The sequence below is a fragment of the Thalassophryne amazonica genome, chromosome 16, assembly GCF_902500255.1.
Source record: "Thalassophryne amazonica chromosome 16, fThaAma1.1, whole genome shotgun sequence".
Classification (NCBI taxonomy): domain Eukaryota; kingdom Metazoa; phylum Chordata; class Actinopteri; order Batrachoidiformes; family Batrachoididae; genus Thalassophryne; species Thalassophryne amazonica.
Window position 1 is genome coordinate 22,879,200 of NC_047118.1, and position 19,229 is coordinate 22,898,428.

At 40.9% G+C, this 19,229-nt stretch overlaps 1 protein-coding gene across 1 annotated transcript; it reads left to right on the plus strand.

The window, feature by feature from the left end:
• Positions 1-433: 433 nt before the first annotated feature.
• Positions 434-15,655, plus strand: fbxw9 (F-box and WD repeat domain containing 9). The gene is made up of 7 exons (XM_034190360.1): positions 434-860; positions 945-1,086; positions 3,775-4,624; positions 4,888-5,036; positions 12,092-12,295; positions 12,375-12,440; positions 15,181-15,655. Exons 1-7 carry the CDS (start codon positions 745-747, stop codon positions 15,256-15,258), a joined length of 1,605 nt encoding a protein of 534 aa, XP_034046251.1. The 5' UTR covers positions 434-744; the 3' UTR covers positions 15,259-15,655.
• Positions 15,656-19,229: the final 3,574 nt, after the last annotated feature.

Consider the following 19,229-nt stretch of genomic DNA (forward strand, 5'->3'; position numbering starts at 1 on the left):
GGTCTCCATTTTTTTTTTCCATTTAAGAACGACTGAAATTGATCCTTAACTGTAATCAATCAATAAATAAATAATTTGCAAGGTTGCTTAATTGGCAGGTGAGACTTCAGGTTTCGAGCCACGTTACGACAGGCTACCGCGTGTGTAGCACCGTTCCAGGAATGGCGGTTAAAATTTTGAATACAGCAAAAAAAAAAAGGGGATTTGAGGTGGTTGAAATTTCTGGATTGTACTTTTTTCTCTCTTGTATTAATTATTTTTGAACGCGGCGTTCGAACCGGTTCGAACTGACTGATTAGCCAAATTATTTGCAGCCTCACTTGACGTTTAATTTTACACACACACACACACCCCATATATATATATATATATATATATATATATATATGCACGCGCCGTTGTCGTACGGTCATCGACCACGTGATTGGCAACGACACAGGTCTCGAAACAAAGCTTCGGTACCCTTTGTTTTTCACTAATGCTGCTCTCGGCAAAACTAACGATAAAACTGCCGTTATAATGAAGTTATACCCGTGAACTGGACGACATTTTTTGGCAAGTGGCTAAAGCTAATTCCGAAGCAGTGTTTGGTTATCGCCGTTGCCTGATTTTACCTACTTTACCTTTCAGTGCTAACACTAATAATTCATTTACGTAGGTTTACATGTACTTTCGTGTAGCCAGCCATAGAAGTTGTCACGACAATAGGTAGCAGCTCTTTTGCGGTGTTGTGCCCAGAGGAGTATGTGTGAGGTCAAAGGTCAGCTGGAAGTCCAGCCAGATGGAGGTCAGGAGGAGCATCAAGACAAACCCTCTGTGAAGACTGAGTGCAACAGCTACTCCAGGCCTGAGTTACAAGGGTAGGACTTTATTTTACTGTTGTCTGGTTGCTTACATGGCTGTTAAAACAAATTGAGCCTAACTTGTATTGATGTTGCTTTCAGTCTTGTGCTTCGAGGTCAGATGTCAGTGGATGATGTTCCATCTCCAGCTGCAGAGTCCGGCTTGTTGTCTCTGCCTTGGGAGATGATAGTTCTCATTGCATCACATCTTCCTGCTCAGTGTGTTATTTCTGTGCTGCCAAAGGTTCGTTTAAAAGGTGCCTGTCTTTATCATAAAATGCACATTTCTTTTCATTGCGATTTTCTGTGTATTCATGTTTTTCTTTTCCAATCAGTAGATATCAAATTTTTCACAGCCCTTAAAAAAGTGTACGCCAAATAATGGGCTGTTACTCGTAGTTTTGAAGGTTTCCAGTAGGGTTTAGAGGAGTAGTTGTAATATTCAATAGTAAGTGACCCTTCACACATAACACGAAAGACGCAGAAACTGGAAGAAAATCCGCAAAACAAAGACGAAACCACGAAACATTCCACCTGCTGTCGTGAGGGACGCATGGTCACACAAGGCATGCACAATACACCGGCGACTGTTTCATGCACACGCACAAGCGTGCACGAACACTGTGTGAGCAGCTGGAATGTGTTGCACCACATTGCACCGCTGATGTGGAGAAAAATTTAAAGATAAAAAACCCAGCTGGAACGTGCTGCACCACATTGTGCCTCTGCTGTGGAGAAAAAATAAACATAAAAAACACACACCATTAAAAAACACCACAATTTATTGAATCCCTCATCGAGCGGACAATACAAGTATGAACTGTCTGTTCCTCTGTAGATGACCCATAGTCATAGACGTACAGTCATGAGATGACTGAATGAAGCAGTGCGCTCTTATGTCCACATCTGCTAGCCCGGTATGTCCATTTGACCCCGCGTGCATGTGTCCGGCCCAAAACGCGTGTCCTGTGGGTGGCGCGCCGCAGGACATACACCGCGTCATGTGGAACAGAGCTCACGTGGGTGACATTCAGATCGCCCACTGTGTGTTCACATGATCTGACTGTCCGTTTCACCTGGGACAGCCTGTCAATGTGCGCTTGCTCGCTGCGACCCGTTCCAAAACGATATATGTTTTTATGCATTTCCATGTGAGGACAGCAAGCAGACATATGTGCGTCACAGTGGACAGTTTTTATGTCCTTCTAAACACGGTACATGTTCCTGAGCTGTGACGTCCAGAACCAGAGGTCTCAATAGCTGCTGCTGTCGGTGGCCATGCTCCCTGTCCGTTCAGCGCACACACCAATGTGTCGCTCTGTGTTTCTGTGTTGTGAGATCTTTTTTTTTTTTGTTATTTGTTATGTAATTGTGTATGTAGTTATTGTAGTACTTATTAATATATCTGTCCTGGCTGTGGTCTCTGTGTTTTTAATGTGACACATCGTGTGCACTGAGCTGTCATTGGCAGCTGTCAGTGAGTCTCTGGGCGGCGATCAGCTGAGAGGCGCCTCACCGTGCTGTGTGCACTCAGACATTGCTGGGCAGTCCCCATCTGTACATACAACATACATATCAGCATTTCATGCAAGTGTGTTCCCCCTGAATGCCATATATGTTGGGGGGGTGGTGGACACACGCACGCCACGATACACACGCGTGCTACATGTTGGGGGAGCCGACACACTGGCACACCACGTGTCATGCTTTGCATCGCCACACTCCTGGGGGGACTTAGACAAATTTCACATACACCTCGAAAGTAGTCATCTGCTAACTATTTTTGTGTTAGCAGTGCAAATAGCACCACATTTTCTAAGTGTCCAGCGAGCGGTGTTGGATGTTCGTATGTGTCACCTGGAATTTGGCTGGCACCTGCCGAGAGAGGGATCGGATGGGCTCTCACAGCGCACTCTTTCGGCCGCTGGTGTGTGCGAACAGTTGTAGTGACAGGTGTACGAGGCGTTAGTGGCAGCTCTGATTTTTCACGAATGGCATGCAATTCCTACTTCATGCGCTAGTCGGCTTCAACCGTGTTATGTGTGAATGGGTCATAACTCGCGGGTACCCATCTAGTCAGTAGCTTTTGTTCTAGTTGTGTAATTCACGTAGTAGGATTTTCCTACATTTGAAAGGCAAATCATTGCTAAAAATAAAATGCAGCTTATAAGTTTATTTTTTCGGCTCCAGTGTTAATTTTACGAACACGAGTTTGGTTATACATTTCCATTGTGGTTGATTTACACTGCTCTCTGACTTGGACAATTATCCAAGACTTTTTCAGTTTCCAGCAGGCTGTTTGCTTCCAGCGCAGCTTCCCAAAACACAGAGCACCCAGGACAAAGCTCAAGCAGCACTAAGCATGGACCACTACCACTCTCTTCACTTAAGGGCAGAGGTGGGTAACCCCGGCTTCAGTGGGTAAAAGTCCTGATGTGTCATTTCTATCTGTACATGTGAAAGGGGTGATTTCAGTGACTTGCTCATCTACCTGCCCGAGGAGTTGAGCTAATTAGAATCAGCTGGTTTAGTGGTTGAATGTAACAAATATGTGGTAGGACTTTTACTTACTGAAGACAGCATTACCCACCCCTGCTTAAGGGTTTTGAATAAATACCTGGCATGATGTCTAGTAGAAGCACAAAAATTTTGTCTATATAGTTCCCTGTGTTAATGCCATGTTTCTTACTTGCACTTATGTAGTTTTGTTTAATAAATAAAGCCAATTTTAAGTTTTTATGTTTAAAAGCTGAACATTAATTTAAAATTAAAGTTAGTTTGTGACTAATAATGGCACATGATTTTATTTTTTCAATAATGTCTCTCATTAGGCTCTATCATAATTTCCAGGCTTTCATGGATAAGTTACTAATTAAAGCTGTGTTTTGCAGATACGCGGAATTCTTTTAGATTAGTACTTCTCTCATTTTAGGTGTGTCGTGCATTGGGTAATGTGGCCAAGGACAGTACTGCATGGCAGCTTCGTGCACGCAAGCTAACAGGATCCCAAGCTGGCTTTCCGGTGGGCCTGAGCACCGATTTTGACTGGATTAAAGCTTGCCTGGAGATGGAACAACTGATATTGTGCTGGGGAGGCCAAAAACATCTTTCGGCCACACGGTCCCAAGATGATGATCGGGAAGTGGAGAGAGTGATACAGCAACAAAGGGCAGGGCTGGAAAGGGAGCCTGTTGCAGAGGGACAAGAAGATGATGGTGATAGGAGGCATGATGAGGAGAGGGAGGATTTGGCAGAGCTGAAGGTTCCTTATGCTATTGAGGAAGAGATGGAGATGGCTTTGGCAGAACCCAGGCATTTGGATAATGACAATGACATGGAATTGGAGCGCCATCAACTCTGCAGTCCTGCTCCAAGCACATCCTCAGCGCTGGAGTGTATCACTATACAATCAGACCACATTGCCCAGGTGAACTCGGTCCTCCTGGTGGGGGATGCGGGGACAGTTTGTGCCACAGGTTCTAGAGACTGGAATGTGAAACTGTGGGACTTGCAAGAAGGTTCTGGTGGCTCTCTATTACAAACATTGGGAGCACAGGGCAACTTCAGCACCCATCGGGGTTGGGTGTGGTGCCTGGCATCTCGAGGACCTCTGTTGGCTTCAGGTGGCTTTGACAGCACAGTCAGGCTGTGGGATCTCGATTCAGGTGGGGCAGAAAGAGGTCTGATAAGGACGGGGGCTGCCGTTCTCTGCTTGTCATATCAAACAGATGTGTTGTTGGCGGGTACGTTTGACAGGAGAGTCCGAATATATGACATCAGAGGTGCGAAAGTTTATTTTTGTAATTCTTTATTTAAAGGATAATTGATGATGTTTCAGTAGCAGTTATTTCACAATTTATCGAAAACAACTAGGAATTTTAATTAGTGGTTATACAACATACAGATTTTGAGCTAATTGGCTATTTTGTTTTTAACACCATATGATGTAATTGTTCCAACAAATCATGTAAAATGTATGATTTGAAAACCCTTTAACAGTAATGGAAACAAATGACGTGGCTGTTTGTCATTATTTGTTTCAAAGCCGCTGAACCCCTGGTGAAGACCCTTCATCTGCACGGTAATGCTGTGATGTGCCTGGCTGAAGATGACAAATACATCATCTCTGGTAGTAAAGACTGCACCGTTGCCATGTATGACCGGAGGGCAGGCAAATCTTTGAAGCAGCTTCAGGTAGTATTTGTTTCTTTAGAAGTATACATTTGTGCATCTACAATCAGGTCCACAAATAGTTAGACATAGAGATGTGTGATATAGAGTTATAATAAACTCACTCATATTCAACCGCTTACTCCAGTTAAGGGTCACGGGGGGCTGGAGCCTATACCAGCAGTCTTAGGGTGTGAGGCAGGGTACACCCTGGACAGGAGACCATTCTGTCACAGGGCCACATATGGACAAACATGCACACCTACAGGCAATTTAAAGTTCCCAGTCAACCTAACTTTCATGTCTTTTGGATATGGGAGGAAGCCTAAGCACCTGGAGGGAACCCACACAAGTGGGGAGAACATGTAAACTCCACACAGAAAGGCCACAGGTGGGAATCAATCCCATGACCTTCTTGCATTGTTGCAACAGTGCTAACTAGAAAGCCACTGTGCTGGCCATTATAATGAACAACATCAGAGTTTTTCCTTTTTGATATATAGGCACAACCCCTGGCAAAAATTATGGAATCACCGGCCTCGGAGGATGTTCATTCAGTTGTTTAATTTTGTAGAAAAAAAGCAGATCACAGACATGACACAAAACTAAAGTCATTTCAAATTGCAACTTTCTGGCTTTAAGAAACACTATAAGAAATCAGGAAAAAAAATTGTGGCAGTCAGTAACGGTTACTTTTTTAGACCAAGCAGAGGGAAAAAATATGGACTCACTCAATTCTGAGGAAAACATTATGGAATCACTATGTAAATTTTCATCCCCAAAACTAACACCTGCATCAGATCAGATCTGCTCGTTAGTCTGCATCTAAAAAGGAGTGATCACACCTTGGAGAGCTGTTGCACCAAGTGGACTGACATGAATCATGGCTCCAACACGAGAGATGTCAATTGAAACAAAGGAGAGGATTATCAAACTCTTAAGAGGGTAAATCATCACGCAGTGTTGCAAAAGATGTTGGTTGTTCACAGTCAGCTGTGACTAAACTCTGGACCAAATACAAACAACATGGGAAGGTTGTTAAAGGCAAACATACTGGTAGACCAAGGAAGACATCAAAGCGTCAAGACAGAAAACTTAAAGCAATATGTCTCAAAAATCGAAAATGCACAACAAAACAAATGAGGAACGAATGAGAGGAAACTGGAGTTAACATCTGTGACCGAACTGTAGAAACCGCCTAAAGGAAATGGGATTTACATACAGAAAAGCTAAACGAAAGCCATCATTAACACCTGAACAGAAAAAAACAAGGTTACAGTGGGCTAAGGAAAAGCAATCGTGGACTGTGGATGACTGGATGAAAGTCATATTCAGCGATGAATCTCGAATCTGCATTGGACAAGGTGATGATGCTGGAACTTTTGTTTGGTGCCGTTCCAGTGAGATTTATAAAGATGACTGCCTGAAGAGAACATGTAAGTTTCCACAGTCATTGATGATATGGGGCTGCATGTCAGGTAAAGGCACTGGGGAGATGGCTGTCATTACATCATCAATAAATGCACAAGTTTACATTGATATTTTGGACACTTTTCTTATCCCATCAATTGAAAGGATGTTTGGGGATGATGAAATCATTTCTCAAGATGATAATGCATCTTGCCATAGAGCAAAACTGTGAAAACATTCCTTGCAAAAAGACACATAGGATCAATGTCATGGCCTGCAAATAGTCCGGATCTTAATCCAATTGAAAATCTTTGGTGGAAGTTGAATAAAATGGTCCATGACAAGGCTCCAACCTGCAAAGCTGATCTGGCAACAGCAATCAGAGAAAGTTGGAGCCAGATTGATGAAGAGTACTGTTTGTCACTCATTAAGTCCATGCCTCAGAGACTGCAAGCTGTTATAAAAGCCAGAGGTGGTGCAACAAAATACTAGTGATGTGTTGGAGCGTTCTTTTGTTTTTCATGATTCCATAATTTTTTCCTCACAATTGAGTGAGTCCATATTTTTTTCCCCTCTGCCTGGTCTAAAAAAGTAACCGTTACTGACTGCCACAATTTTTTTTCCTGATTTCTTATAGTGTTTCTTAAAGCCAGAAAGTTGCCATTTGAAATGACTTTAGTTTTGTGTCATGTCTGTGATCTGCTTTTTTTCTACAAAATTAAACAACTGAATGAACATCCTCCGAGGCCGGTGATTCCATAATTTTTGCCAGGGGTTGTAGTTGTATGCAAAAGTTTGGGCACCCCTGATCATTTTCATGCTTTTCCTTTATAAATCATTGATTGTCTGGATCAGAAATTTAGTTAAATGTATAGCAGACAAACACACTGATATTTAAGAAGTGAAATGAAGTTTCTAGGATTTACAGAAAGTGTGCAATAATTATATTAAATATTATTGAAAATCTGTGGTGTGATTTTAAGCGGGCTGTCCATGCTCGGAAGCCAACAAACCTGAGATGTTTTGTAAAGAAGAATGGTCCAAAATACCTTCAACCAGAATCCGGACTCTCATTGGATGGTATAGGAAGTGTTTCGAGGCTGTTAATTCTGCAAAAGGAGGATCTAATAAATATTTATGTATTTTGTTTCTGTTGGGGTGTCATAATTTATGCACCTGCCTAATTTTGTCTAAAGAATTATTGCACACTTTCTATAAATACTAGAAACTTTATTTCACTTATCAAATATCACTGGGTTTGTCTGCTATATGATATATTTAACTGAAATATCTGATCCAAACAACCAATGATTTATTAAGGAAAATCATATATATATATATATATATATATATATATATATATATATATATATATATATATATATATATATATATATATATATATTATATATATATATATATATATATATATATATATATATATATATATATATATATATATATAGCAGTCTGCTTTTAGAAAACATCACTCTACAAAGACAGCGCTTATTAGAGTGGTGAATGATTTTCTGTGTGCAATGGATTCAGACACCACGATGGTTTTAGTGCTTTTAGATCTTAGTGCTGCATTTGATATTGTGGATCGTGTTTTACTTGATAGGCTGTAAAGTTACTTTGGGATTATTGGAAGGGTTCTTGCTTGGTTGACGTCATACCTGTCCAGTCATTCTCATTGTGTTGTGTATAATAACACTACTTCTGGCCTTGGTGAAATGAAATTTGGGGTTCCACAGGGGTCTGTGTTAGGCCCCTTGCTTTTCTCACTTTATATAGCGCCCCTTGGGCATATTCTGCGGCATTACGGGATTGCCTTTCATTGCTATGCTGATGATACTCAATTGTACATGCTGATAACTGCTGGTAATCTTACCCATATAAAATCCCTATAGTGCAGCAGATTAGAGAATATTTACAGGGGAATCTTTAAAATGGTGATATAAGCACCAAATTCAACACAAATAGTCCTGAGACATTACTCTTTTGAAAAAGCAGACTATCCACTCGATTTTTCAGTAGGCAGCCAGGTAGGGGTCAGTGAAGAATTACACAGGGATCAAAATTAAAAGATGCTCCAACCATATTGAAAACTATACCACATTATTAATCCATCCATAAAGATTCCAAAAAGGTATAGTTTGGACTATCTTTTGACTGAATGTTATGAAGTTATGGGGCAAAAACAGCAAAAACATTGTCAACGTCCTTTGGATTCTATGGCATATGACATAGATTACCCTGTAACATGATAACTAAGTATGACACATGGTGCAAACTATTCCTTTTTAAAACCCTATTCACTCAACCAATAATTTGCATCACTTTGTACCAAAATTGGAGCAACTTTAACTTTGGCCCCCTGTACAAACTGAGATTGACCGTTGGTACCATTTATGCTGTTTTTACCCCATAACTTCATAACATTCAATCAAAGATAGTCCAAACTATAACTTTTTGGTATCTGTATGATCAGATGAATAATGTGGTATACTTTTCAATATGATTGGAGCATTTGTAAATCTTGACCCCTGTGTAATTCTTCATTGACCCCTACTTGTCCGCCTATTGAACAATCAAGTGGATAGTCTGCTTTCTCAAAAGAGTAATGTTTAAATAATATGTGTGCCAAATTTGGTGTTTGTATCACCATTTGAAAGATTGTTTCAGTTATCTGCTGCACTATTAGAAGATTGCCTTGTATCTGTGAGAAATTGGTTGTCTAGTAACTTCCTACTGTTGAATTCTGGTAAGACTGAAATGATGGTTCTGGGTCCAGCCAGACATCGGCGTCATGTCCGTGCATCATACGGACATAGTGAGGAATCTTGGTACTTTTTGATCCTATGTTGTCCTGTGGCCCCCACATTAGAGACATTACGAGGACTGCCTTCTTCCATCTGCGAAACATAGCGAGGATTCGTCCCATCCTGTCTATGACTGTTGCTGAGACTTTGATACATGCATTTATTTCTTCCAGACTGGATTATTTTAATGCTTTATTTTCTGGTCTGCCACAGTCCAGCATTTAGGGTCTTCAATTAGTGCAGAATGCTGCTGCCAGACTTATGACACAAAGTAGAAAGTTTGACCACATTACACCCATTCTGGCGTCCCTTCATTGGCTTCCGGTTTCTGCCAGATCGGATTTTAAAGTCTTATTGTTGGTTTATAAAATTGTTGATGGACTGGCACCTTCCTACCTGGCGGACTTGGTTAAGCCCTACATACCTGCGTGGCTCTTGCGTTCGCAGGGAGTAGGGCTTCTGTGTGTTCCGAGGGTGAACAAAAAGTCTGTGGGGTATAGAGCCTTCTCCTACCGTGGCCCTACTCTTTGGAGCAATCTACCTGCAGTTATTAGGCAGTCTGACACGGTGGAGACTTTTACATCAAGACTGAAGACCCACTTTTTTAGACTGTCTTATCATTAATCTAATTTCTTTTTATGTTTGCCTTGTAATTTCTTTTTATTCTACTGTGTTTTATCCTTTTATAATGCCCTTCTTGATTTTAATTTTGATCTTAAATTACTTTGTGTTGTTATGTGAAGCGCCTTGGGGCGACTGTTGTGAGATGGCGCTGTATAAATTAATAAATTTTATATGTGTGTGTGTGTGTGTGTGTGTGTGTGTGTGTGTGTGTGTGTGTATATATATATGTATATATGTGTATATATATATATATATATATATATATATATATATATATATATATATATATATATATATATATATATATATATATATATATATATATATATATGAGGTCTGTTAGAAAACTAGCCGACCTTTTTATTTTTTTAAAAAACTATATGGATTTGAATCATGTGCGCTTGCATCAGCCAAGCTTGAACCTTCGTGCGCATGCGTGACTTTTTCACACCTGTCGGTTGCGTCAATCTCCTGTGAACACGCTTTGAGTGAGCAGTGGTCCACCCACCTCGTGGATTTTTATTGTGAGGAAAATGTCTGAACGATTTGGAGCTTTGCTGCATCAAATTTTTCCAGAAACTGTGAGAGACAGCCAGGTGGAAACCATTCGGAAGATTCAGACGGCTTTCAGGGATGATTCTATGGGGATCACACAGATTAAGGAGTGTTGCAACCGGTTTAAAGACGACGCACAATGGTGGAGGGCGCGCCGCGCTCCAAGCGGCAATCGACAGGCTGAAATGACCAGATCATTTCCAAACTGAACGCTGTGTTGATCTGGGACGTCGTCTGACTACTACAGAAATGGCAAAAGATGTGGACATACCACTTTTTTGGCACATTCCACTGTTACAGGAGTTTTTGTCATGGAAAGAGGAGTGGAGGAATTCGCCACGGAGCCGCTAATGGTGCGGGACAAAAGCACCTCCGTGTTTGTCTCACAGGACATGTTGGAACATGCTCAGCTCTTGCACCAATCGGAAGATTCAGATGGCTTTCGGTGGCTTTTCAGTCGTGTGACTATCCGAGAAATTGTGGACGAGCTGGACATGCCACATGTCCTGTGAGGCTTCATCACGGCGTTGCTTTTGTCCCGCACCATGAGCGGCTCCGTCCCGACGTGCAAATTCCTCTGCACGCCTTTTCATGACAAAAACTCCTGTAACAGTGGACTGTGCCGAAATCCCGGATCAACACAGCGTTCAGTTTGGAAATGATCTGGTCGTTTCAGTCTGTCGATCGCCGCGCGGCGCTCCCTCCGCCATTGTGCGCCGTCTTCAAACAGGTTGTAACACTCCTTAATCTGTGTGATCCCCATAGAATCGTCCCTGAAAGCCGTCTGAATCTTCTGAATGGTTTCCACCTGGCTGTCTCTCACAGTTTCTGGAAAAATTTGATGCAGCAAAGCTCCAAATCGTTCAGACATTTTCCTCACAATAAAAATCTGACGAGGGGGGTGGACCACTGCTCACTCAAAGCGTGCTCACAGGAGAATGACGCAACCGACAGGCGTGAAAAAGTCACGCATGCGCACGAAGGTTCAAGCTTGGCTGATGCAAGCGCACATGATTCAAATCCATATAGTTTTTTAAAGAAATAAAAAGGTCGGCTAGTTTTCTAACAGACCTTGTGTGTGTGTGTATGTATATGTATGTATGTATATATATATATATATATATATATATATATAAGTGGTATAAAAATAGGGCTATTCACTACTGTTTGGAAACAAGTCACACCAGAATGCAGTCTTGAGGACCTTGCACATTTTGTCTAAAAAGTACAACTTAACCATTAACAATAACTAAACTGCCAGTTAAGTATGCTAAAATTAAAATTGATTTAAGTACCACATGGTGTGGAGGACTCGTCTTTTTCACGCTGTAGAATCTGAGGATACGCATTGGCTCTAATGGGCCTTGGGGCCTGTACAGGATTTACTGCTACTTCTTAATTATTTAGGGCTCTGAAAATGAAGGGATTATGTCTTCAAATGTTCATAATTCCTAAATGTAATTTGATATTTTTAAGACCCTTGATTAAAAGCTGAAAGTCTACAGAACAGGCACATCTTGAGTGTGTGCTTTCAAATCCACTGTGGTGGTCTACACAGCCAAAACTAGAAAAATTGGTTAACGGTCCAAATATGTATGGTCCTGACTGTATTTACTTGGATACATCTGTATACTAAGACATACTCCAAACATGCCTCTTCATTTCTAGCTGAACTCCTACCTGCTGTCTATGAGCTACAGCGACAGTGAGTTCTGGGCTGGAGACTGCAAAGGCATGATCCACTCCTTTTCTATGGAGGCGGGGATGTTTAAACATGTATCTCAGTTTGATGTGGGGCACACAGCTCTGATCACCGGGATTTACAAGTCACCGGGAAGCCTCTACACCTGTTCAACTGATTGTACTGTTAAGGTAGGGTGTGGCTGAGACAATATACAGTGTTGAAGGTTAGATTTTTCTCATAATTAAATTTTTCTTGTATGTGTTGCAGATACATATTCCTTGTGCACCTCCAAGAACATTATGCACGCTTCGTCACCAAAGTACAGTGCTGCGGGTGAGTGTTGTTAATTAAGCAACAAATTGTTTACATTTTGATTACATGCTGTATGCACTCACTGGCCACTTTATTAGGTACACTTGGTCAATTGCTTGTTAACACAAAAAGATAATCAGCCAATCACGTGGCAGCAACCCAATGCATTTAGGCATTTATATGTGGTGAAGACGACTTGCTGAAGTTCAAATCGAGCATCAGAATGGGGAAGAAAGTAGATTTAAGTGACTTTGAACGTGGCATGGTTGTTGGTGCCAGGTGGGCTGGTCTGAGTGTTTCAGAAACTGCTGATCTCCTGGGATTTTCATACAGAACCATCTCTAGGGTTTACAGAGAATAGTCCAAAAAAAGAGAAGATATTCAGTGAGCTGCAGTTGTTTGGACAAAAATGACTTGTTGATGTCAGAGGAGAATGGGCAGACTGGTTAAATGAGTGACTGTGTGATGCCATCATGTCAGTATGGGCCGGCATCTCTGAGGAATGTTTCCAACACCTTGTTCAATCTATGCCAGGAAGATTTAAGGCTGTTCTGAAGACTTTTTTTTTTTTGCTAGCTTGCACTCGGCCGAGACGGGCGCACTTTTCTCTTCTCCCTCCCCTCCTTATCTTTCCTGCTTCTGTGGCGTGTTGTCTGTGAGGCTGCAGCTTTGCTCTTCTGGAAAACGACAAAAATGGATCTGTTAAGGTGGTCTCTGAATGCAATTGACACTATTTTTTCTACAAGACATTCGGGGGCGGAGGACCCGACCTGTCCTGCCGGGACGCATGTGATGGGTTACGTGATGGACTCGTGGAGGAGATGGCAGGTCATGTGCCTTTACATGCTTTCTGTGGAGGACGTCGAAGATGTGTACATATTCGGCTTGGTGGTGACCGGCTTTTTGCTGTGTGGAGCGGGCACTATGCTGGTTTACCGGAAAATCAAGAAAGTGGAAGCAGCTTTGATTGGTCCTTCCAGGCTGCCCTACATGATTGATTCGATTGGGAAGGCTGTGGCTGCGCAGCGTTGGAAAACATCTCGTATAGAATTGCAGCCCCGGAAACCCACTCTGACCGTCTGTGAAGACCACATTCTACATTCAGATGCATTGAGAGCCACTCTGTTCTCAGAACTGTGGAATCTTTCAGGCGTCTGCTAATCTGGCTATTCATTTGGCTTCCCCAAATACAGCTGCACTTCAAGGTCGCTGTGATAAAACTTCCTCAGAAGATCAACACTTAAGCCTCGCTCACTGGTCTTCCCCCCTCCCCTCAGCTTCTCCAGCTTTGACGTTGACTGTGACTGTTCAGGACTGTTAGGGCTGCCCCTCCCCCTCCAGGATTGTCGGACAAGGCCGTTGACGGCGCCAAACAGGCTGCCTCCGGAGTGTTCTGATAAACTGGACCTTTTCAAATCTCGGATGTCGTCCTGTGTCCTTGTTTTTGTCTGTGTGATTATTGTTTTTCTGTGCTGATGGGGATTTTTTTCCTCATTGCTGCTGTATAATGCAGCAGCTATGAGGGTTTTTTTTTTTTTCTCCTTTTCCCTCGTGTTTTGCTTTCATATATATGTTTATGTACCGGGGCAGCCTATGTGTTGTGTGTTGTGTATGTGTTGTTTGTTATGGGTCGGTGTTGGTTTGCTCAGCCCTGCTGTTGACCAAGGCAGGGATGTACATGTGGAGCTGGTCCCCGGGCGCCTAATGGCGACTTCTGCTCCTACTGGCAATTAGGATGGGTTAAATGCAGTAGACACATGTCATTGTGCAGGGAACATGTTCTTCTGTGCATATGACAATAAAATTCCTAAGAATCCTTGAATCTTTGAAAAGGGGTCCAACCCATTACTAGCAAGGTGTACCTTAAAGTGGCCGGTGAGTGTATAATAATATACAAAACATGAAATATGTTGGTTTTATACAGTCTGCAGTAAATAGTTAAATAGTAAAAAGTTAATGGGCTTAAATGGGAGTTATTATGGGTCCACCACCAAATTTTTCATATCCAAACTTTTCTGATTTGGGGTTGCTGACCCCTAACCCATTAATAAAATTTTCATCATACTAGCCTGAGAAGCAATTGGTATAATTGTTGCCCCCCAAAAAGATATTCTAGAGCTCATGTAGCAAGAACAGACAAGTGGATTAAGTAACAAGACTAAAGGCTATTTTTGGGCTGCATAAGACAAGCACAAGGCCAGAATTACAGAAAGCGAAGTATAAGGTGCACAGTACATTCACATGAAAGCAGAGGATCACGTAAAAAAATGTTTATAACTTTACATACATTCAACACAAAATTATAGATTCACAAATACAATATTGATTGAATACATGCGAATGATGTAATGATTAATGCTACGCTGAGGCTTGCCGTTGGAGCATCTGAGCTTCCAAATACCTGGGACCACTGCCTTGGACCAGGAGGACCAGTAACAAAATTAGTGCTACTGGTCCTGACCAGTAGGCTCAAAAAATATTTCTCTAACCCCGTTAACACTCAGTGCGGGAGAAGAGAGGTTCCACATCTGATTTCATATAGTCTGGTGCTAAACACTGGTCTTTGAGTCTCAGACTATGATTTAGTACAAGACTTCCAGGCCCTGATCAGGTAGATCAGATGTGTTCAGCACACAAGTCTCCAGTCCTACCCAGTCTAGTTTGAGAAGCCGTTGTCTGTAGACAGATCTTTGTCTCTTTTTTTGTGTGACCAAGCTATATGATTCATATGTCTTATTCATTATAATTTTCCTTTTGTTAGCTGAATGTGCAGGATGGAGTCCTCGCTGTAGCCTCTGGGGATGTGGGATGTGTTAAAGTATGGAGGCCTGCAAAATGAAAGGAAAGTCCTCTAAACTGTGTGGTAAGATCAAAAGCATCAGGTGTGGAAGATGCCTGACACCTGTCAGGACAGTGCTGGTTGATCTGCATTATGGACTAAATTACAGAGCTGCATTTCCTTTGGTGTGTGTCAGTCACACATCCAGGCACAATGCCGGCTGGTGTGAAAAAATTCAAGTGGATTGTTTAAGTAATGCACAGTTTGATGCAATTTTCTTACATTGTAACCACTGTTTCAATTCAACAGCAAATAACACTCCTAAATATACGCTGTGTCCAGTGGTGGGCATAGCTAACCAAAAAGTTAGCTTTGATAAGAGCTAATCAGCTAACTGTAAAGTTATCTTTTATAAAGCTAAACCGATAAACCACCCAAAAATTTATTGGAATCTACAGCTAAACGATAACTTTCAGTATTGTCTCCGGTACACTCTCAGCTACTAACCAGCCGATTTTGAGTTTTAACACCATGATCACAAACCCAAACAATGAGTCACCACTTCTGTTTTTGTGCACCCTGCCCACTGCTGGAAGCTCCTGTTTGCTTGCTACATATGTTGCAGTAGTTAAGCAGCTGAGAGGCGTTAAGCTCAACTCTACTGCAGCAAAAGGAGCCTGACCGCCAGGTTGCCACAAAAAAAAGAAGTCATTATTCCTTAACAGCATGTAGCAGTCCCCCCGTGAGGCAGAAGTCTTGGAAAATAAAGCAGTTTTGACTTATGGTTTTGATTTATAAATCAAATTCATCCGGGTAGAATAACTCCATTAATGACAATTCTGCCATTTGTACAAAGTTAAAATATAACACATATCTTTTAATTTTACATAATGCACTAATTCTGATGTTTTGTAACAAACACACAGATGCCAAAGGGACTATGGGTAAAATGAAACTCCGCTAACACTGATTGGTTGACTCATTCATGCTGTGTAAAAACCAACAAGTTAATGTGACGTGCCTGTTGGTGTTTACATATAAATGTGCTTTTGTAAAATATGCCATTTTATTCATATGTTTAAAAAAAAAGAAGCCATTTGCAAAAGCCAAAAGTCAAGTTGTGATTAGACAGCTGTCTGATATAACCGGGATCAAAATGCATAAGTTGAAACACAGATGTGAGTTCAAAAGCTAGTCCTATAAAGATGATAAAAAACTTTATTTATAGAGTATCTTTAGAAGGTGCCATTAAATGGCTAAAAATAAAAATGCAGGAATCTAAAATCAAAGTTGTACAGAAGAAAGCTGAACCATGCTATTGTAGAGGCAAATTCAGTAATTTCTTTTTTTTTGGGGGGGGGGGGGGGGGGGGGGAGATTGTGAGACCATGTAGCCACTATGACTTTGTGAGATAACTTGATGTTCCTAAATTGTTTACCTCTGTGATAATATGTTGAGTATGTTGAGTAACTTTGAAGTTAGAGTTTGCATTTTTTTTTTCTTTCTTTCAGAAATCCAGATAAGCTAAGATACAATATTTACTGCTGTCTTATGCTGGGTGACAATTAAGTATCCAGTGCAGTGACATGAATGTTTAGTAGTTGCACAATGCAGGAGTGAAGTTTAGTCTTGGAGATGACCTGAGGGATAATTTATCAGGAATGATTTGTGCATTGTCTGCATTGTTTGTGTGTGTTTTTTTTTGTTTTTTTTTTTAAAGGTTTTGTCTATTTATCTGTTGACTTCTTAAAAAATTTGAGCTCTGAGTGTTTTGTGTTGTGTTTCTTTGTGGACCATCTCTGTTTATCTTCATATTGGACTGAACCAGAACCTGATTAACATCATGGGGAGGGATGGAAGGATGAATATGAGACATTTCAACTTTGCCAGGCTCATGATTGGATTTGGCAAAACAACTTTGTTCCTTCAGAAGTACACCTGGAATAAAAGTTCTTTTTCTCCATTTATGTGACAACTGATTATTTTTACTCTGTGTGATTGCTTTATGTTGAAAGGTAAACTTGAAAATTTATCATTTAAAAAGCAATTCTGTATATCTAGAAAAACATTGTTCTTGGCAAATAAATTTTGTAATCCAGAATTTTGATCGTCAACCCTCCTTCCATTGTGGCCCAACTGAAAATCTAATTTATATACTTAATTCAATAAAAAAAAAAATGTGTGTGTGTGTATATATATATATATATATATATATATATATATATATATATATATATATATATATATATATATATATATATATATATATATAAAATCTGCCCAGCAACAGACTGGTGACCTATCCAGGGTGTACCCTGCCTCCCACCAAACAACTGCTTGGATGGGCTTCAGCCCATGCCCAGTAACAGGAGGAGGTGGGAATGAATTAAAGAAACAATTCTGAAGAAACATAATGTACCCAATGGACAATTTTGATAGAAGTTGGTTGATTCTATACAAGCCATCAGGCCGGTGGTCATCACTGGACACTATAGCCTTTAGTGGATGAGCGCCCATGGCTCTCTGCAGGGGATACCAGTGCATCACAGGTTACTTCCCCAGTCAAGACTGTTACCCATTTACAGCTGGGTGGACTGAGCGCATGCAGACATACAGACCTGTAACTAAAAATGGCACATAGCTAATATAATGGTTAACTTTGATGCACCAAATTAATCCAAAAAGTATTTTCTTTGTTGTGCTCAATATACCATAGACCTAGCTGTCTGCTACCTGCTGGACATCTGTGTGCTTGTTTCAGGGAATAATCATCATTTCATGAATGATGGAAATTAGGAGCAGGTATGGTTGAACTTAGGCAACTTGAAATAAGCATTTGTTCATTTTAAAAAAAAAAGAATTCCCAAAGCCAAGCCACCAAATCCATCAGTGCTTGTCAAATGTCTACTTCAAAAAATTAAAAAATCCTTTCTAATAATTGCATATCTTTATTTAGGATATCCCAACTAGCCAATGTATTAACACTTACAAAGAATGGACACGGTCTATTCACAGCAGGGTCCTCATACCCTTCACAATCATTCACACACCTATTGAGCATGTTTGATGGTGGGAGGAACCTGGAGGAAACCCACGTAACATATGGGGAGAACATGCATTTCACACAGAAAGAAAGTGGCCATTGCAGAGCTTGAGTCCTGGACCTTCTTGTTGTGAGACAAGAGGGCCACAGTTTGTATGTTGTAACTTCAGTTTTTCATTCGGTGTGCAAAGTTGATCATAAAAACGTAAAACATTTCCAGTATTACTAATTTAATCATCATTGATGCGTTTAAATGGTAACAATGAATCAAACATCAATTTTTAATTATTTGTCCCTAAAGATGCTGGAACTACACTTAAGTGTTAGTATCCTTGCTTTGTCTCATTGTAGCTTCTGTTTTTGGAATTTCCTAGAAGCAGGCAGAATGTATCTCAATCCAGGCGCTGCATCCTTCAAAGGCTACATGCTGCAAAGACCTGGCCTTCCGGGGCGGCGTCACCGACCGAATGGTCCCCCTAAAAATCGGTCCGCCTGCCTTCACTGCGCATGCGTCGTTTCTGAGTGTCATATTGTTATCAGTAAAAAAGTAAGCTTTGATTTGACCATGGCAAGCAAATGAGCAAAATGAAGTAAAAAAGAATGATAGTTTGAAATGAAACACATTTCTCATAAATATGCATGTCTCTATGTCAGTTGTGGGTGAAACTTCTAATACTATCTATCTTGTAATAGTGTGCAGAGGTGGGACAAAGTCACCATCAAGTCACTTTCCAGTCATGAATCAGCAAGTCCCAAGTCAAGTCTCAAGTCAGCTTGCAAACAATTGGTGGTCGTTATGACTTGAGACTTGACTTGGAACTTGCTGATTCATGACTTGAAAGTGACTTGATGGTGATTTCGTCCCACCTGTGATAGTGTGGTTATGTAAGTAATACAAATGTTCCTTAAGTCTAACAAGAACATTAAACTACCTGATGTATAATACAAACGGTCTAACATGAACACTGAATACAACACTATTGTAGTG